Below are 21,716 nucleotides of genomic sequence, written 5' to 3' on the forward strand. Positions count from 1 at the left end.
ATAACTGAAAAGATCCTACTCAATTATCCCTTCAGTGAAATTTCATAAGTCCTATTGATATTACAGTATAAATAACAAAAGTTTAGAAAGAGCTAAAGAAATGTAAAAACTGACAAAATCTCTCAAGTGAGAAGTTCAAATTGAAGTAGAAATCTGTATCTCGAATGATATTTCCAAAGTCCAAAAGAGCAGTAAAATTTCCCAAGTTCACAAGAATATATAAAAATGTACAGAAACCTGAAAAAGGTTTCAGGTTAGAACAAAAGTTAAAATTAGGAATAAAAATTCTCAGATACCTGAAAAAGGTTTCAGGTTAGAACAAAAGTTAAAATTAGGAATACAAATTCTCAACTCCAAATGCAAATCTATCGGTAAAACTGCGAAAAAGCAAAATTATCTCTAGAGAAATATGAATTGTAATAAATCATAAGTAAAATAAAATTAGTCAGTCAAGTATATAAAGGGGATACATTTCAATAGAAAGCCATAATACTGACTACCACGGACATGGACGGAATAAAAAGCTCTTCTTCTCCCGTTACTGAAATGGAGATAACAACTGAGAAATATTATCCACAATATATGGATATTGACGAACAAGAGGAATTTCATGTAGAAACTCTGAGGCAAAAAATGTCTCAGATGTTGTGTTCGTGGAGAGGAGATATCAAGAAATGGCTTCCAAAGAAAGAGAACTTCAACAAAAAGAGCAGAGACTTTACGAACAAGAAGTTAGACAATTTGAAAAGTCACTGGATACAGATGGAAAAATCTCGTTTGGAAGTTCAGAAAAACTTCCTTCAAAATAAAGACGCCTTTCTGATGGAGAAGGAAGCAGTTTTAATGGGAAAAGAACAAAACGTTTTACGACAAATATCAAGATTTAACGAAATTAGTAAAAGACAAGTGGAATATGTGAAGGAATTATCAGCATATGAAAAGCTTCTGATGGAAAAAGAGAGGCAGATGATCTGTCAATTACAACACAATGATAATATACTTAAAGAGGCAGAAAAGTGTTTTTTGGAATTAACAAATGAGTTGGCCACAAAAGAGGAGCTTTTAGGGAAAGCTGAACAAGAAGTACTTGCTTCCAAGTCCAATAATATGCAGTCGATAACAGAAGAACAAGAAAATATCTGGTACGAAAGGGAGAAGGAATTCGAAAACCACTTTTCTATGGCGAGACAGAGACTGCAGGTAACAGAGGCTTTGTTGGAAGAACAACGGAAGAATCTGGAAAGTGAGAAAAGACACTTGGTTTCTAGGGAGCACCAAATGAAGGAATACTGGGATGGAAAGATGGCTGAATTGGGGGCAAGGGAAGTTGCTCTTCTCAGCAAAGAAGAACAGCAGAAGACCAGAAATCTGAGGAAGATACAAAGAAAAAGAAAACGATGTTAAACCTTTTTAATAGTTTCTAAGTAACATTTTGTTGCTACATTGAATGAAAATTTTTTAAAAGGTGTTGAAAGTATGTTTTCAATAATGATGTTTTATGAAATTCATATTTTGTATATTACAGAGCACAATATTAAAGTTATCACTTTATCATTATTTTAAAGAGGCCATTTCAATGGTATTTTTGTAATCCAGAGATAAACTTAACGGGGAACTGTAGGCTATTAGTCATGAAATCTAAAATGAAATAACAAATATTAATGAGTAAATTAGAAAAGTTATTGGACTCTGTCTCTTATCATAAGAGACAGAGAGAGAGAGAGAGAGAGAGAGAGAGAGAGAGAGAGAGAGAGAGAGAGATTAACTACTAATATATTTTATTACTCAATGCATAAATAAATCTCTAATTTTCATTTAGGTTTTTTATTATACAGAAAAAGTTGGACTTCTATCCCTTTCGTCATTAGAAATAACTTCAGTTATTGTTTTTTATCAGTCTTGGTAACCTATTGTGATGATATGAATATTTTACGTTAGCTGTTTGCTTCTAGGGAATAGTCCTGAAGGTAACTTTTTGACTTTATTAGGTTTTATGATATAAAATATATTAATAGCAGTCTATCTTCACCAACAGCCAAATTTGAAAAAATTCCCAGATGTAGAGTTTGAGAAAAAATTGCGTGGGAAATGAGTGTATAATATGTTGAGGTGGATGAATGGAAATAGAAGCCAGAGCCAAGTTACTTGTATGAACAAGAGAGGCGCCATGTTTATGATGTCATCCACTTTCCTCAAGGTTAAATGCGCCTAATGGTGGCTTTCTAAAATTTGTCATTGATGAATGAATAAACAGATAGACAAGAAAAATAGCGTAATTCAATAACAAAAGGCAATAAATAATATGCAAATAAATGAAAGACATTTTTTAGGTATTCTTGTCGTGAGTAAGTAAAGTTGTTAGCATACTTGCTTAGAGATCTGACAACCTAAGTTTAAACCACATAACAATTTGAAGAAGTTAAAATAGTATAGAGTACCTTAATAAATATTGTACAAAATTTACGAGAGAATATACTTTTTTCATTTAAGATTAAGAAAAAGATTTAAAGTTGGCGGCAAATTCAAGTGAAAGATATATCTCGATGTTCACGTATTTCGTAAGTACTTGAAAAGATACATCAGTGAAAATAAATGAAATTCAGAACTATCTAAATTATTATAAAAAAATAAGGAAATCTTCAAAATGGGCAATTCTGATTGAAGTGAGAAAATTCTTCTCAAATAGAATTCCCTAAATCCATATACAAGAAGGAGAATTACTATCCGGAGGATGAAGGAAACAACGTTAGTGAAAAAAAGAGCAAAACTTTCATCAAAAGATTGATATATGGATAAAAATGAAGGAAAACATAAAACTTGTGTTATTTATCTTAGGCAACGGTTTAATAAATTGGATAATAGAATGATGTTGAAATACAATTTTATTGCAATAATTTTATTATTATTTGCTCAATAAATATTAACAATTTAAATAATAAATTAGCTGGAAATGATGTTTAATAGAATATAAGTTAAGTATATCAAATAGTAATTATAAATGGAGGATTGGTTGACTGAATTTGAGGTTAATTCACAGTGGTTTGTTGAAGGTTATCATGAATTGAATATGATTGTTTAACATTGAATATTGAGCTTTGTGGTAACATGAAAAATACATTAGGTAATATATATATATATATATATATATATATATATATATATATATGAGTTGTATGTATAGAATCAGTAATGTGATGGCCTGGTCGTTATTGTACCTGACTATGGATTATGGAACCTGAGTTTGAACCTCTCACACTCGTAAGTATTTTCCAAGTTGGGGCATAACTTCCCAAATTATAATTGTACTAAATCTGTCACAGAATAAAGAATTAGTGAAATAATATTGCAAGTTGATGGCAAAAAGACAACTGAAAAGATTCTGCTCAATTCTCACTAGAGTGAAATTTCCTAAGTCTTATCAATAATTCAGTAAAAATAACAAAAGATCAGAAAAAGCTGAAGAAATGTAATGATTAACATAAAATCTTCAAATTGCACAATTCAAATATATATATATATATATATATATATATATATATATATATATATATATATATATATATATATACATATACTGTATATATCTCAAAGGATATTTCTAAAGTCCACAACAGCAGTAAAATTTCCAAGTCCACAAATATCTATCATGAAATATACAGAAACCTGAAAAAGGTTTCAAGCTAGAAAAAAAATAAAAAATATGAGTGGGTAAAAATCCTCAACTCCAAATGCGAATCTATCAGTAAAAAAAAAGAAAAAAAAGAAAAAAAAAAAAAAAAAAAAAAAAACATTATCATTTCTAGAAGAATATGAATTATACGAAATCATAAGAAGTAAAATAAAATTAGTCAGTCAAGTATATATATAAAGAGGATACATTTCATTAGAAAGCCATAATACTGACAACCACGGACATGGACGGAATAAAAATCTCTTCTTTTCCCGTTACTGAAATGGAGATAACAACTAAGGAGGTTTATCCACAAGATATGAATGTCGATGAACAAGAGGAATTTCATGTCGAAACTCTGAGGCAAAAAATGTCTCAGATGTTGTGTTCGGTGGAAAGGAGATATCAAGAAATGGCTTCCAAAGAAAGAGAACTTCAACGAAAAGAGCAAAGACTTCACAAACAAGAAGTTAGAAAAATTGAAGAGAATCACTGGATACAGATGGAAAAATCTCGTTTAGAAGTTCAGAAAAACTTCCCTCGAAGTAAAGACTCCTTTCTGATGGAGAAGGAAGCAGTGTTGATGAGAAAAGAACAAAACGTTTTACGACAAATATCAAGATTAAACGAAATTAGTAAAAGACAAGTGGAATTTGAGAAGGAATTATCAGGATATATAAAGCTTCTGATGGCAAAAGGGGGGCAGATGATCTGTCAATTACAAGACAATGATAATATACTTAAAGAGGCAGAAAAGTGTTTTTTGGAATTAACAAATGAGTTGGCCACAAAAGAGGAGCTCTTAAGGAAAGCTGAGAGAGAAGTACTTGCTTCCAAGTCCAATGGCATGCAGTCATTAACAGAAGAACGAGAAAATATCTCGTACGAAAGGGAGAAGGAATTCGAATACCACTTTTCTATGGTGAGACCGAGACTGCAGGTAACAGAGGCTTTGTTGGAAGAACAACAGAGGAATCTGGAAGGTGAGAGAAGACACTTGGTTTCTTGGGAGCACCAAATGAAGAAATACTGGGATGAAAAGATGACTGAATTGGGAGCAAAGGAAGTTGCCTTTCTAAGCAAAGAAGAACAGCAGAAGACAAGAAATTTGAGAAAGATGCAAAGAAAAAGAAAACTATGTTAAACCTTCTTCATAGTTTCTAACTTGCCCTTTGTGTTGCCACATTGAATGTCAAATTTTTAAAAGCTGTTAAAAGTATGTTTTCAATTATGATGTTTTATGAAACTTATATTTTTGTATATAAAAGAGCATAATATTAAAGTCATCACTATATCATTATCTTAATTAGAATATTTCAATTATATTTTAGTAATCCTGAGATAAACTTAACGGGGAACTGTGTTAGTCATGAATCATAATACAACAAAAGATATTAAAGGTAAATTAGATAAATTATTGAAGTATAAGTGTCTTGTGATAAATATTTAGAGAGAGAGAGAGAGAGAGAGAGAGAGAGAGAGAGAGAGAGAGAGAGAGAGAGAGAGAGAGAGATAATTTTTTACTGCTAATATATATTATTACTCAATGAATAAATAAATCTCTAATTTTTATATAGTTTTTTATTACATAAAATATATTTCCAAATGATTTTCCTGGGACACATCATATCACTAAAAAATAGCAGGATTTTATTGAGAATTTCTTCTCCAAAAAAATATTTTCAAGAAGTTAGAATTGTTAATGCTGCATTTGAGCACAAAGATGATTCAACAAATTGGTTGAAAAGAAAAGCATAAAACTTTTTGAAAACTGAGTGATATTGAGGAAATATATATTGAAATATCCTAAACTTTGCATCGATGAATAGATAGCTGGATAGATACATGACAGTTAAAAGATATATTACTCCCGAAGACTTAAATATAAAACAGAAGTGTGTGGAAAAAAATGTTTCTTTTCAAAAATAAAAATCAAGCGGTAAAAGAACTGTTTATTTGGGATTATGTCTGTAACTATAAGCTATGAAAGAAAAGAAGAATCTCGGTTGAACAACATTTATTGCATTTGTGAAACTCTTACAATATAGTGGTACGCTGGTAGAGTTTCCAACTCATGATTTTGAGAGCCTGGATCGAATCGCAAACTATACAGGTTCTTCAGAGTTACATTTAAACCTCACTAACCTCTAGAGAAGTGTAATGTGTAAAATATTGATATAATAAAATTGGTCAATGGTGAATAGATAGATAGATAGATAATGATAAGTTAAATAATAATACTTGCTTTAAACAAGTCGGGAAATGCTTTAAATACCTTTCATAAAGAAAATAATGCAGAATCAAGTAATTTATTCTTATATTTTTTTGCAATCTAATGTCACTTTCTAGTCAAGTCTTTATAATACTAAGCCAGCAATTTGAGAACCTGAGTTCAAATCACGGACACGTTTAAGCATTTTTCAAAGTTAAGGATAAGTTAAAAAAGCTTCTACTGGATTTCCAAGAAAATTAAACATTAGCGTAAGAAAAAAAAAGTTTCAGAATATCGCACATATGCATAAAATTCTAGGTATATATATATATATATATATATATATATATATATGTGTGTATATATATATATATATATATATATATATATGTGCGTGTATATATATATATATATATATATATATATATATATATATATATATATATATATATATATAATCCACAAGTCCTTTAGGTATATATATACAGTACAGTGATAAATTAAATTTCAAAAAAAATTTCAAGAAAGATAGAAATAAGAAGTCTTCAAAATAGACTGTTCAATTTGAATTTATGAAATACGCAAATCTACAAGGAAATGTATCAGTAAATAAAAAGATATCTAAAATAAGAAAATAAAAAATTCAAGTGAGGAAAGCAATTAGAATTAAAGTAACTAAAAATTCATATTTTCACGAGAAAATCTGTTGGTAAGATGATAAATAGAGCCACTGAAATAAAAACAATAATAAATTATAAAAGATAAAATTAGAGAAATCTGTCAATATTTTAAGAGGATACTTTCGATTCTACAGCCATAACACTCAAGAGATGGAAAGAAAAAGATCTTCTTCTTATGCTACTGAAATGGAGAATATAAGTAATTTTCATTATTATTATTATTATTATTATTATTATTATTATTATTATTATTATTACATGCTCAGCTACAACCAAGTTGGAAAAGCAGGATGCTACAAGCCCAGGGGCCCCAACAGGGAAAATAGCCCAGTGAGGAAAGGAAACAAGGAAAAATAAAATATTTTAAGAAAAGTAACATTAAAATAAATATTTCCTATTTAAACACTATAAAATTCAACAAAACAAGAGGAAGATAAATAAAATATAATAGTGTGCCCAAGTGTACCCTCAAGCAGGAGAACTCTAACCAAAGACAGTGGAAGACCATGGTACAGAAGCTATGGCACAACCCTAGACTGGAGAGCAATGGTTTAATTTTGGAGTGTCCTTCTCCTAGAAGAGCTGCTTCCCATAGCTAGAGAGTCTCTTCTACCCTTGGGAAGAAGAAAGTGGCTAGTGAACAATTACATAGCAGTAACCCCTTCTGTGAAGACAAATTGTTTGGTAATCTCAGTTTTGTCAGGTGTATAAGGACAGAGGAGAATATGTAAAGAATAGGCCAGAATACTCAGTGTGTGTCTGTATGCTAAAGGAAAATGAACCGTAACCAGATATAATGTAGTACTGTCTGGCCAGTCAAAAGACGCCATAACTCTCTAGTGGTAGTATCTAAAAGGGTGGCTGGTGCCCTGGCCAACTTACTACTTAAGGTAGCTAAACTACAATCCTAGTTGGAAAAGCAGGATGCTATAAGAAAAGGGAAAATAGCTCCGTGAGGAGGGGAAATAAGGAAATAAACAAACTATAAAAATAGAAATAAGGATTAAAATCAAATATTTCAAGAACAGTAACAACATTAAAATAGATATTTCATATATAAACTATGAAGAGAGAGTTATGTCAGTCTGTTCAACATAAAGATATTTGCTGGAAGTTTGAACTTTTGAAGTTTCTCTGATTCAACTACTTGATTATGGAGATCATATCACAAATAAATACGATTTCATAGTTTCTAAATAACATTTTGTGTTGCCACATTGAATGTAAAATTTATAAAAGTTGTTAAATGTGTTTTGAATAATAATGTTTTATAAAATTTATATTTTGTATATTAAAGAGTATAATATTAAAGTTGTCACGATCTCGTTATTTTAATTAGCCTACTTCAATTATATTTTTGTATTTTAAAGATAAACTTGATGAGGACCTGTGTTAATCATGAATCAAAATTGTTTAGGTTTTAAGCATAGTGCAAGACTTTGTCCAAGGACCACGTGATGGGCTTTGGTGGGGTTGCTGGCTTGAGTCTAGCGCATGCTTTTGGGATCTTATTTAAGATTTCACTAGAGAGGTCCACTCCGAAGGCGTACAGAAGTGTTCTAGCCAGGGCCGACTTACAAGAGGTAATCGTAGTATAAGCCAGGCCTTGTTCGTGTAGGAATATGAAAAATGCAAGACAGAAATCTATTGATATTTCTGTCAGTTTCCTTGTTTTCACAAAAGAAAACCCATTTCTTCTATGATGATTTATATTGTCTCCTAGTCGAACTTGACTTATACTCTTCGATGAAGTCAACTTTATCCTTCGAGATTCCAAATTTTTGTTCGCCGCTAGGGTGAGAAAATCATGAGATGTAGGTTGTTGGTTTTCGAGGATGAAGCGTACACAGTCGACTTCTGAACCAGTTGAGATAATACTGGATCCGGCAGAGGAAACAGCTTCAGTTTCAACTCTAGAACTATAGGGAACCAATTGCTTTTGGGCCACTTGGGGGACACTACTGCTGCTATCCCTCTGAAGGATCTTAGCTTGTCGAGGACTCTTAGCAGGAGATTGGTTGGTGGAAACAGCTAAATGCCATACCAACCTGTTCCAGTCAAGGGACATGATGTCCATCGCCTCTGCTTGAGGGTCTATATAAGGGGCTACGTAACGAGGTAGTTTCTTGTTGTCGCTCGTTGCGAAGAGGTCGGTCTGCAGTTCCGGGACTTTTTCTGAGGTAAATGAGAATGAGTCTGCGTCTAGGGACCATTCTGTTTCTATGGGCTTTTGCCTGGATAGAGCATCCGCCGTCACGTTGAGGAACCCTTTTAGGTGAACTTCTGATAGGGGGCATCCCTTCTGCCTTGCCAGGTAGAAGGTGACTAATATCACATTGTTGATGTGAGGCAATCTCGAGCCTTGTCAATTTAGGCATTTTACTATCACTTCATTGTCCAGGACCAATCTGATGTGGATTGCTCTGCGAGGGGATAGTTTCTTCAACGTCAGAAAAACTGCCAGAGCTTCCAAAACATTGCTATGAAAGGTTTTGAGCTGATGTGACCAATTCCCTCGCACTTTTCTCTCATGAGAATGTCCTCTCCATCCTTCCGAGGAGGCGTCCGTGTGTATCACCACTGATGGTTGTGGTGGTTGTAGGGGTATTTTCCGTGCTGGTCAACCTTAGTTGATTTCTTCGAGCATTTGATGCGTATTTTCTTCAGAATCCTGGCGCATCTTTTAGACGTGCTTTTAGCACCGGTTCTGTCACTGCTGCGAACTGGAGAGAGCCCAATACTCTTTCCTGTTGGTGTCTTGAAATTCTCTTGTGACGGATTAGTCTCTTGACAGATCCCGCTATCTCTCTCTTCTTGGATGGAATGGAGAGGTGGTGTGACTTTAAGTCCCATTGGATTCCTAGCCATTGGAACTTCTGATCTGGAGGAAGGCAAGACTTCCTGCGATTGATCTAGAAGCCCATGTGTTCCAGGAACTGGATTACCTTGTTGGCTGCCTGTAGACAAGTAGTCTTGGATGCTGCCCATACCAGCCAAACGTCTAAAGATGCTACCTTCAGAGTGTACCTGCTGGACGATTGTGTCTGCTGGCTTCGTGAATATCCTTGGGGCTGTGTTCAGTCCGAAGGGCATTGCTCTGAAGACAAACTTCTTCTGTAGCTTGAATCCTAGGTAGGAGAAGAAAGAGCGACTCATTGGAAGATGCCAGCAAGCATCTGCTAGGTCTATTGAGACTGTGTACGGCCCTTTTGTAGAAGGGTCCTTATGTGTTGCAACAAGCATCCGGGACTTGTTGAGTGGAGATCTGTATCCTGATTTCAAGTTCTGGGCCCTTCTAGGCCTTAATTAAAACTTTACCATGTTTTATTTTTCTGTAACTGAGATTGCAGCAATAAGACGCAAATACGTTTAGTATTTTTATTTTGCAACTATATTATCAAATGAAGTTACAATAGAGTATGAATCTGATCCAGCATTAAAACACATCAGGGTCCATATTTTCTCTTCTGAAAAAAATATGTAATTTCATTATGGGAATAATGCCACTCAATGGAGATGTGAAACCAAATCTGTCTGACTTGTACAGTTTTTTGGGAATGCATAAACACTGTGACGCAAACGTACACTCGGCACTGGTGTTATTGGTCAGATATGCACCTATATGGAACAGTGTGTTAATCATCGTTGTGATTTGCACTAAAAGGTAAGTGTACCCATACACCCAATGCACTGTAAAGTCCCAAAACAGTTCACTGTTCATCGCAGCACTAGATGACGGGTTTAATAACACTACCCGCTGCCACCACAAAATGTTTTATTTCATGTACTTGCTTCGCATAGTGTTTGTAGAAGACCCTGGATGATCTCCACCCAGTTTATGAGCGGAGTATTTCAAAGACCATATGTTGAAAGAAGTTCAACGAAGAAGCAACTTTCCTCGGATGGTGACCTGCGGGTGTACTGTCAGGATCCGCTCTTCGAATAAAGTAGGTGAGCTTTGCTCTCAGTTGTCTTAGGGATAGTTTTGATCCTGAGGTTTTGCCTCTGAAGAGCTGTCCTCCCTTGAATTCTGAAGTTCTTCTAAGATACACCTTAAGACACTCTACTGGGCACAGAGAGGTATCTACCTACAGTGGGTATATTCCTTCCCTGGAATTTGATGGACTTCACTTTCCTTATCACCTTCTTGTTTAAGAGTTCTGAGGTAGGCTATATTCTTCTGAGGGGGTGGAGTGTAGGTAGAATTCTGGAAAACGGGGTGGATTTCTGCTCCATTTCCACCCGAGTCCATTCGTTATTAGGCTGTGGGCCCGGGGATCGAAGGTGCAGCGATCCCGAAAGTGATACAGTCTGCCTCCTACCTGGAGCCCTTCTTTGCATGGGGGGTCCTGCGGATTTGTTTCCATGACTACGTCTTCCTCGGCTCCAAGAGGAGTTACCTCCGGGAGAACTTCTCTTAGGGCCTTTTCCTTTCTGACTAGGGCGAAAGGAAGTTGACTGCCTCTCAAAGTTAGGGCTTAATATTGGCGATTGGGCTACCAGTGTTGAGGGACCATCTGGAAAATGGTCTGAAGCATCGTGGTCATAGTAGTTGTGCAGGTCTGCGTGGTCTTCTTGCCTCTTTATTCTTGGGCTGGGGACCTCCGTCCGAGGAAGATTTCCTCTTTGAGCTCATGCCCAACTTTTGGAGAAGGTTCCTGTTCTCTGTGGCTGTTCTGGCTATGATCTCTTGGATCAGTTCCTATGGGAAAAGGTCTTTACCCCAGATGCTTGAGGTAATCAGCTTCCTTGGTTTGTGTCTTATGGTCGCTGAGGCCAAAACGAACTCTCTGCAGGCTCTCCTCGCTCTGAGGAAAGCATATAAGTCTTTCACAAGGGTACCCATATGGGACTCAGCCAGGTAAATGAACATTTCTTGGGCCTTTTGTAGACCTACACTCATTTCCAGGCAGTTGTGATGAGAAAGGTAGGCCGCAAGTCTCTCCTTCGTCTCCTGTTCCTTCCTCAGAAGATGTTCTGGCAACTTCGGAAGGTTCTCATTGAACTGCTTGACTGCTATCTCTGGATCCAACTTAGAGATGGAGAAGGTTAGGTGGACATCCTTCCACTTCTCCTCGCAGGTAAGCAGTGTGAGAGAAAATGGTTTGCATTCCTCTAGGGTTGGGCAGGGTTTGCCCCCGGCGACTGCCTTGACGGCAAAGTCTAGTGCTTTCTCCGAAAAGAAAGGTGGGATGTCTCTTGCTCAGTGCTGAGACTTTGGAATTGGTGTACCCGGCTTCTTTCAAGGTTTTCAGGAGGGTGGCTTGCGCCTTGTCATGCACGAAGACAATGACCTCTTTTGGGTACCGATTCCTCACGGGCTGCATGTTCATCCAGCAGTCTCACGTAACAGTCTCGGTAAGTTGAAAAGTTAGCCCAGAACTCAATGTCTTTAATCAATTTGGTCCCCAACTTCTCCAAGACGAATCGTTTCCCATTCACCATGGGCATATGCTCCGCATACCTCCAGGGGTTGCTATCGGAGCAGTGAGGGAGATCAAACCCTATAAGAGGCTTCTTAGTGCAGCCCTTGGTAGATCCAGGGCGGTCCGCCCTCTCCTGCATTAGTATCTTCTGCTGCCTGAGTGATTCTCTCATCGTCTCTTGTTCTTATTGGAACAATTCCATCATCCGTTGAGTTGAAGTGAGGATTGCTTCGTTCTTGTCGGCATGTGCAACTGGTTGTGGAGTTGGGGTTGAAGAAGTTGACAACATAAGTTGGTATGCCGTCACGGCGAACTGAGGATCTTTGGTTGCTGTTGAAACGGATCCTTCTTCCTCCTCTTGTGGATGTTCCACGTCTTCTTCAGGGCCTCCTTGCAGTAGGTCATTCTCAGTGTCAGTGGACACTTCTGACATCCTTTCTTGGTGGATGTCCATACCTTCCAGTGCCTTATATATGTCTGCGTCGATCTTCAGTTGTATGTCGGGCGACTGCAGTCATAAGAAGGCTGCCTCCGAGACTTTCCAAAGGATGAAAATGCTGGAGAATGCATGATGAATATTCCAATAACTTGTAACAAAACACTGGGATAATATGGGAGCACAACTCGCTTAGAGAGCTACAAGAAAAGAAATGGCGTCGTCGTAGCAATACGGAAGGAGGTCCACCGGATACCTAGATCGGCACCCCCTTCTTTCGCCACTCTTCCCCCTTACCTCAAAGAGTTAAATCTATTCGAGGTGAAGATTGCTATGTGTCGTATCTAAACGTACGTCCCCTAATATTATGCAATATCCTTAATTGGATACTCGCGCCAGGAGTTAGAATCCTGGAGACCTTCGGTTTATTTCCCTGGGAGTATCACTGTAGCAAATATACCTTAGAAGGTTACCTAAAGGAACCCTTCCATCAGGACGACATGGCCTGAGCCCAAAAAAGTAATTCAATGGCCTACTCTAGCTTTGTCAGGTCGATAGTCATCTGCACTCTTAGGCTCTGTTTCGGCTCCATCCCAATCACCCCAGTGAGATACTGGATAGCAATCTTACGTTGTGTAATTAGAGACAATAACAAGAATGGGAGCAGTGATGTAAAGTAAAGTTATGTTTAAAGATATGGATCTTTACCTTCGAAGCAGATATTCAATAATAAGTCGCTCGCTAACACACCCTTTTTCAAGATACTTACTCTTTTTAAAACATCGGGTATTCTGTCCCGTGATCAAATATTCATAATAGGCACATTGAAATAAATGAGGGAGTAAAAGTACAACAAGGTTTATTACTCTAATATTGATTTATCTTACAAATTCACATTAAATGGAACGAACATCTTAACAAACACAAGGTAACAAGAGAAATGCAAATTAAATAAGAAATGTGATTGATTAGACTCGTGGTCTTCTGCAATAATTAATAATCAAAGTTGGGTTGGACACGTGGCCCAGGTGACCCAGAGACTGCTAGTCTCAAAAGCAAAATATTATATGGAAAAAATATATACACACAATCCCACCGCACACAACCCGAAATATGTAATAGCCAGTTAACCTAATCAAGTTAAAAGTTAATCTAAACTAAAAAATGGGGGAAAACTAAGTGCCCACGTTTTTGGTACCTGCACTCCTTGGAAGACAGTCTTTGTCCTCGAATAGCTGTTGATTGCACTTTGCACTCTTGACTGGCTCACACCAGGAATCTTCACTTTGGCAAATATGGTTTACCAGGCTCCTTGGAATATCTTCTCTCCAACCGGCAGGACTCCTTTGTGAGTTAAGTTTTGGGAAGGGGGGAGGGGGTGTGAGCCAGAGGAGCACGGCTCCACTGAGAGGATGTTCAATCGGTCACGTAGGTCAGATGGCCACAACTGCTTCCGGACGAATGGGGCTTGGTTAGGTTTTAGAGGGCTTACCTGGCTCCACCTTTTAAGACAGGTGAGGGTCATGGTGCGCAGGGTAATCCAATGGAGATGCCATAACAGGACTTTAGGGCAGAGCAATATATTGTTGCAAGGAGTGCATGGGAGCTAAGATTTTGTACAAAATACTCAGAGAAATCTTGCTGCTCTAAGGGAGTTTATATATACAACAATCCTACCTATTCTGGCTTGCTAAAAATTAATTAGTTAATGATCAATTTGCTATGGGATGGTGCGATGGGCATACATCTTGAAATTAAAAGACCTTAATTATCGGCACTGAAAAATAAAATCTGCTTTCAATTCAGCAGTATTGAGAATTATATTCAAATCAGTTTAGTAATTTATCTCGACCCAAGAAGTTTAAGGAAAGAACCACCTTATGCCCGCTAAGGCTTTTGTTATGCGTATCTACGCTGTGACGTCACAAGCATGAAGTACGCTACTTTCATCAAGTTTATTTGATTTAGAATAGTTCTCCCAATGTTTTGACAAAGAAAACCTAATATCGGAGAGAACGTTTATGGGTAGCTACAGTATTATTAGGATAGAGCCAAAAATACAAAAGGAAGCAGAAGAGAAGAGATAATTCTTCACATAGGCAACGGTTTAATAAATTGAATAACAGAATGATGTTGAAATACAATTTTATTATAATCGTTGTTTTACGATTTGACAGGTAAACATTAGGTAATCAAATCTTGAGTTAACTGTAAATAATGTTTAATAATAGTAATTATAAATGAAGGATTGTTCGTATAAATTTGAGGTTAATTCACAATGGTTTGCTGAAGGTTATTATGAATTGAATACGAATTTTTAACATTGAATATTGAGTTTTGTTGAAAAAGAAAAAAATACAAGGAGAGGTAATATATATAATCATAAATTAGAGCATCTTTTTTTCTTAGGAACGTGATGGCTCAGTGGTTATAGTGTCGGTATTCGGTTTTGGGAACCAGAGTTCGAACCCCTCTTATCCGTAAGTATTTTCAATGTTAAGGCACAACTTCACATATTAAAATTGCACTAAGTCCACCACAAAATAAAGAATTACTGAAAAAATATTGTAAGTTGATGGCTCAAACAACTGAAAAGATCCTACTCAATTATCCCTTCAGTGAAATTTCCTAAATCCTACTGATATTACAGTAAAAATAACAAAAGTTTAGAAAGAGCTAAATAAATGTAAAAATTGACAAAATCTCTCAAGTGAGAAGTTCAAATTGAAGTAGAAATCTGTATTTCCAATGAAATTCCCAAAGTCCAAAATAGCAGTAAAATTTCCGAAGTTCACAAGAATATATATAAAAAATGTACAGAAACCTGAAAAAGGTTTCAGGTTAGAACAAAAGTTAAAATTAGGAATACAAATTCTCAACTCCAAATGCAAATCTATCGGTAAAACTGCGAAAAAGCAAAATTATCTCTAGAGAAATATGAATTGTAATAAATCATAAGTAAAATAAAATTAGTCAGTCAAGTATATAAAGGGGATACATTTCAATAGAAAGCCATAATACTGACTACCACGGACATGGACGGAATAAAAAGCTCTTCTTCTCCCGTTACTGAAATGGAGATAACAACTGAGAAATATTATCCACAATATATGGATATTGACGAACAAGAGGAATTTCATGTAGAAACTCTGAGGCAAAAAATGTCTCAGATGTTGTGTTCGGTGGAGAGGAGATATCAAGAAATGGCTTCCAAAGAAAGAGAACTTCAACAAAAAGAGCAGAGACTTTACGAACAAGAAGTTAGACAATTGAAAAGAGTCACTGGATACAGATGGAAAAATCTCGTTTGGAAGTTCAGAAAAACTTCCTTCAAAATAAAGACGCCTTTCTGATGGAGAAGGAAGCAGTTTTAATGGGAAAAGAACAAAACGTTTTACGACAAATATCAAGATTTAACGAAATTAGTAAAAGACAAGTGGAATATGAGAAGGAATTATCAGCATATGAAAAGCTTCTGATGGAAAAAGAAAGGCAGATGATCTGTCAATTACAACACAATGATAATATACTTAAAGAGGCAGAAAAGTGTTTTTTGGAATTAACAAATGAGTTGGCCACAAAAGAGGAGCTTTTAGGGAAAGCTGAACAAGAAGTACTTGCTTCCAAGTCCAATAATATGCAGTCGATAACAGAAGAACAAGAAAATATCTGGTACGAAAGGGAGAAGGAATTCGAAAACCACTTTTCTATGGCAAGACAGAGACTGCAGGTAACAGAGGCTTTGTTGGAAGAACAACGGAAGAATCTGGAAAGTGAGAAAAGACACTTGGTTTCTAGGGAGCACCAAATGAAGGAATACTGGGATGGAAAGATGGCTGAATTGGGGGCAAGGGAAGTTGCTCTTCTCAGCAAAGAAGAACAGCAGAAGACCAGAAATCTGAGGAAGATACAAAGAAAAAGTAAACGATGTTAAACCTTTTTCATAGTTTCTAAGTAACATTTTGTGTTGCCACATTGAATGAAAAATTTTTTTAAAAGGTGTTGAAAGTATGTTTTCAATAATGATGTTTTATAGAATTCATATTTTGTATATTACAGAGCATAATATTAAAGTTATCATTTTATCATTATTTTAAATAGGCTATTTCAATGGTATTTTTGTAATCCTGAGATAAACTTAACGGAGAACTGTATTAGTCATAAAATCGAAATGAAATAACAAATATTAATGAGTAAATTAGAAAAGTTATTGGACTCTGTTTCTTGGGATAAATAATTAGAGAGAGAGAGAGAGAGAGAGAGAGAGAGAGAGAGAGAGAGAGAGAGAGAGAGAGAGAGAGAGATTAACTAATAATACATTTTATTAATCAATGCATAAATAAATCTCTAATTTTCATTTAGGTTTTTTTATTACACAGAAAAAGTTGGACTTCTATCGCTTTCGTCATTAGAAATAACTTCAGTTATTGTTTTTTATCAGTCTTGGTAACCTATTGTGATGATTTGCATATTTTACGTTAGCTGTTTGCTTTTAGGGAATAGTCCTGAAGGTAGCTTTTTGACTTTATTAGGTTTTATGATATAAAATATATTAATAGCAGTCTATCTTTACCAACAACCAAACTTGAAAATTCCCAGATGTAGAGTTTGAGAAAAAGTTACGTGGGAAATACGTGTATGAAATGTTGAGGTGGATGAATGGAAATAGAAGCCAGAGCCAAGTTACTTGTATGAACAAGAGAGACGCCATGTTTATGATGTCATCCACTTTCCTCAAGGTTAAATGCGCCTAATGGTGGCTTTCTAAAATTTGTCATTGATGAATGAATAAACAGATAAGACAAGAAAAATAGCGTAATTCAATAACATTTGTCTCAAATCAATAACAAAAGGCAATAAATAATATGCAAATAAATGAAAGACATTTTTTAGGTATTCTTGTAGTAAGTATATATATATATATATATATATATATATATATATATATATATATATATATATATATATATATATATATATATATATATATATATATATATATATTTGAATTGTGCTCTTTTAAGATTTGCTGTTAATTATTACATTTCTTCAGCTATTTCTGAACTTTGTTATTTTTACTGAATTATTGACAGGACTTAGGAAATTTAGCTATTTCTGAACTCTGTTATTTATACTGAATTAATGATAGGATTTAGGAAATTTCACTCTAGTGCGAATTAAGCAGAATGTTTTCAGTTCTGTTTGAGCCATCAACTTACAATATTTTTTCCCTAATTCTTTATTCTGTGACAGATTTAGTACAATTATAATTTGTGAAGTTATGCCCAAACTTTGAAAAATAGTTGTGAGTGTGAGAGATTTGAACTCTGGTTCCATAATCTGTAGTCAATACTATATCAACCAGGCCATCACATTACTGTCTCTCAAAGTACAACCTAAAATATATATGACCTAATCTTGTATTTTCCATGTTACTGCAAAGCTCAATATTCAATGTTAAACAATCATATTCAATTCAAAATAACCTTCAACAAACCAATGTAAATTAACCTCAAATTCAGCCAACCAATCCTCCATTTATAATTACTATTTAATACACTTAACTTATATTCTATTAAACATCATTTCCAGCTAATTTATTATTTAAATTGTTAATATTTATTGAGCAAATCGTAATAAAATTATCGCAATAAAATCGTATTTCAACATCATTCTATTATCCAATTTATTAAACCGTTGCCTAAGATAAATAACACATGTTTTATGTTTTCCCATATTTTTATCTATATCTCAATCTTTTGATGAAAGTTTTGCTCTTTTTTCACTAGCGTTGCTTCCTTCATCCTCCGAATAGTAATTCTCTCTCTTGTATATGGATTTAGGAAATTTTATTTGAGATGAATTTTCTCACTTCAATTAGAATTGTCCATTTTAAAGATTTCCTAATTTTTAATAATAATTGAGATATTTCTGAATTTCATTCATTTTCACTGATGTATCTTTTCAAGTACTTGCGAAATACGTGAACATCGAGATATATTTTTCACTTGAATTTGCAGTCAACTTTGAATCTTTTTATAAATCTTAATTACGAAAGTATAGTCTCTCGTAAATTTTGTACAATATTTTTTAAGGTACTCTATACTATTTTAACTTCTTCAAATTGTTATGTGGTTTAAACTTAGGTTGTCAGATCTCTAAGCAATTATGCTAACAACTTTACTTACAAGAATACCTAAAAAATGTCTTTCATTTATTTGCATATTATTTATTGCCTTTTGTTATTGATTTGAGACAAATGTTATTGAATTACGCTACTTTTCTTGTCTATCTGTTTATTCATTCATCAATGACAGATTTCCCAATTTCACAAATATCTTTCATAAAATATACAGAAACCTGAAAAAGGTTTCAAGTTAGAAGAAAAAATCAACTCCAAATGCAAATCTATCGGTAAAACTGCGAAAATGCAATATGATCTCTAGAAAAAATATGAATTGTACGTAATCAGAGTAAGTAACATAAAATTAATCTGTCAAGTATATAAAGGGGATGCATTCCAATCGAAAGCCATTATACTGACTACCATGGACATGGACGGAATAAAAAGCTCTTCTTCTCCCGTTACTGAAATGGAGATAACAACTGAGGAGTTTTATCCATAAGATATGGAAGTCAACGAACAAGAGGAATTTCATGTCGAAACTCTGAGGCAGAAAATTTCTCAGATGTTGTGTTCGGTGGAGAGGAGATATCAAGATATGGATTCCAAAGAAAGAGAACTTCAACGAAAAGAGCAAAGATTTCACGAACAAGAAGTTAGACAAATTGAAAAGAGTCACTGGATACAGATGGAAAAATGTCGTTTGGAAGTTCAGAAACAATTTCTTCAAGATAAAGACGCCTTCCTGATGGAGAAGGAAGCTGTGTTGATGAGAAAAGAAGAAAACATTTCACAAGATATATCAAGATTAAACGAAATTAGTAAAAGACAAGTGGAATTTGAAAAGGAATTATCAGGATATGAAAAGCTTCTGATGGAAAAAGAGAGGCAGATGAGCTGTCAATTACAAGACAATGGTAATATACTTAAAGAGGCAGAAAAGTGTTTATTAGAATTAACAAATGAGTTGGCCATAAAACAGGAGCTCTTAAGTAAAGCTAAGAAAGATGTACTTGCTTCCAAGTTCAATGACATGCAGTCATTAACTGAAGAACGAGAAAATATCTCTTACGAAAGGGAGAAGGAATTCGAAAACCATTTTTCTATGGCGAGACAGAGACTGCAGGCAACAGAGGCTTTGTTGGAAGAACAATGGAAGAATCTGGAAAGTGAGAAAAGACACTTGGTTTCTAGGGAGCACCAAATGAAGAAATACTGGGATGGAAAGATGGCTGAATTGGGGGCAAGGGAAAATGCTCTTCTGAGTAAAGGACGACGGCAGCAGAAGACCAGAAATTTGAGAAAAATACAAAGAAAAAGAAAACGATGTTAAACGTTTTTCATAGTTTTCAATAACATTTTGTGTTGCCATATTGAATGTAAAAATTTTTAAAAGTTGTTGAAAGTGTGAATTTTTGATCATTCCACAAATAAATACGATTTTATTATTATAGTTTTATTAAGATTTGCTTGGTAAATATTAACAACTAGAATCTTAAATTAACTGGAAATAATGTTTAATAGAATATAGGTTACGTATATCAAATAGTAATTATAAATGGTGAATTGTTCGTCCAAATTTGAGGATAATTTACACGGGTTTGCTGAAGGTTAATATAAATTGAATACTATTGTTTAACATCAAATATTGAATTTCACGGTAACAGAAAAAAAACTACAAGATTAGGTAATATATGTTTAATAGTTGTAAGAGCAAGCATGTAGTATCGTGATGGTCTGGTGGTTATAGTACTTGACTTTGGATCTGAGGTCCAGAGTTCGAAGCTCTCGAACTCGTAAGTATTTTTCAAAGTTGACGCATGACTTTAAAATTGAAAATTGTATTAAATCTGTCACTGATTAAAGAATTAATGAAAAAATATTGGTTGACAGCTAAAATAAAACTGAAAAGATTCTGCTTAATTCCCACTAGAGAGAAATTTCCTAAGTCCTGTTAATATTTCAGGATAATTGAAAAAAGTTCAGAAATACCTGATGAAATGTGAAAATTGACGAAATTTCCTAAGTGAGTGAATTCGAATTGAAGTATAAAGATATATCTCAAATGAAATTTCCTAAGTCCACAACAGCAGAAAAATTTCCTAAGTCCACAACAGCAGAAAAATTTCCTAAGTCCACAACAGCAGAAAAATTTCCTAAGTTCACAACAGCAGAAAAAATTCCCAAGTCCACAACTGCAGAAAAATTTCCTAAGTTCACAACAACAGAAAAATTTTCTAAGTCCACTACAGCAGAAAAATTCCCTAAGTTCACAACAGCAGAAAAATTTCCTAAGTTCACAACAACAGAAAAATTTCCTAAGTTCACAAAAATACAATATACAGAAACATGGAAAAGGTTTCAAGTCAGAAAAAAAATCGAAAATTAGTAGAGAGTAAAAATTCTCAAGTCCAAATACAAATCTATCGGTAAAATTACAAAAAAAGCAATATTATATCCAGAAAAATATAAATTGTAAGAAATCATAAAAAGTAAAATAAAATTAATCTGTCAAGTATATAAAGGGGTTAAATTTCAATAGAAAGCCATAATACTAAGTACTACGGACATGGACAGAATAAAAAGCTTTTCTTCCGTTACTGAAATGGAGATAAAAACTGAGGAGGTTTATCCACAAGATATGGATGTCGACGATCAAGAGCAATTCTATGTCGAAACTGTGACGCAGAAAATGTCTCAGATGTTGTGTTTGGTGGAGAGCAGATGTCAAGAAATGGCTTCCTCAAAAAGAGAACTTCAACGAAAAGAGCAAAGACTTCATCAACAAGAAATTAGACTAATTGAAAAGTCACTAGATACTGGTGGAAAACTCTCGTTTGAAAGTTCAGAAAAACATTCTTCAAAATAAAGACTCCTTTCTGATGGAGAAGGAAGCAGTGTTAATGAGACGAGAAGAAATGTTCATTTGGTATTGTGACTGCACCTATAAGCTGTGAAAGAAAAGAAGTCTCTGTTGAAAAACATTTATTACATTTGTTAAACTCTTATAATATAATGACACGTAGTTAAAGTGTCTAACTCATGATTTTTCAAAAAATAACACGATTAAACGGAATTGGGAAAAGACAAAAGGAATTTTAAAGCTGGAAAATCTAGAAGATAAAAAGAAAAGGAAAACGATGTTGAACCTTTTTCATAGTTTCTAAG

General features: G+C 34.6%; 4 protein-coding genes across 4 annotated transcripts; all 4 read left to right on the forward strand.

Annotated features, from left to right (window-relative positions):
• Positions 1-507: 507 nt before the first annotated feature.
• Positions 508-1,404, forward strand: LOC137651512 (putative golgin subfamily A member 6-like protein 3). The gene has a single exon (XM_068384741.1). The coding sequence runs from the start codon at positions 508-510 to the stop codon at positions 1,402-1,404; it is 897 nt and encodes a 298-aa protein (XP_068240842.1).
• Positions 1,405-3,914: 2,510 nt separating this feature from the next.
• LOC137651513 (golgin subfamily A member 6-like protein 26) lies at positions 3,915-4,814 on the forward strand. Its single transcript, XM_068384742.1, has one exon. It carries the CDS (start codon positions 3,915-3,917, stop codon positions 4,812-4,814), a length of 900 nt encoding a protein of 299 aa, XP_068240843.1.
• A 10,962-nt stretch (positions 4,815-15,776) lies between these two features.
• LOC137651514 (putative golgin subfamily A member 6-like protein 3) lies at positions 15,777-16,358 on the forward strand. Its single transcript, XM_068384743.1, has one exon. The coding sequence runs from the start codon at positions 15,777-15,779 to the stop codon at positions 16,356-16,358; it is 582 nt and encodes a 193-aa protein (XP_068240844.1).
• Positions 16,359-19,053: 2,695 nt separating this feature from the next.
• On the forward strand, positions 19,054-19,881 carry LOC137651515 (golgin subfamily A member 6-like protein 26). The gene has a single exon (XM_068384744.1). It carries the CDS (start codon positions 19,054-19,056, stop codon positions 19,879-19,881), a length of 828 nt encoding a protein of 275 aa, XP_068240845.1.
• Positions 19,882-21,716: the final 1,835 nt, after the last annotated feature.

This window comes from Palaemon carinicauda, chromosome 13 (assembly GCF_036898095.1).
Source record: "Palaemon carinicauda isolate YSFRI2023 chromosome 13, ASM3689809v2, whole genome shotgun sequence".
Lineage (NCBI taxonomy): Eukaryota > Metazoa > Arthropoda > Malacostraca > Decapoda > Palaemonidae > Palaemon > Palaemon carinicauda.

What these genes read in the sequence shown, in the direction of transcription:
- LOC137651512 (XM_068384741.1), top strand. Translation starts at nt 508, where the DNA reads ATGGACGGAATAAAAAGCTCTTCTTCTCCCGTTACTGAAATGGAGATA.
- LOC137651513 (XM_068384742.1), top strand. Translation starts at nt 3,915, where the DNA reads ATGGACGGAATAAAAATCTCTTCTTTTCCCGTTACTGAAATGGAGATA.
- LOC137651514 (XM_068384743.1), top strand. Translation starts at nt 15,777, where the DNA reads ATGGAGAAGGAAGCAGTTTTAATGGGAAAAGAACAAAACGTTTTACGA.
- LOC137651515 (XM_068384744.1), top strand. Translation starts at nt 19,054, where the DNA reads ATGGAAGTCAACGAACAAGAGGAATTTCATGTCGAAACTCTGAGGCAG.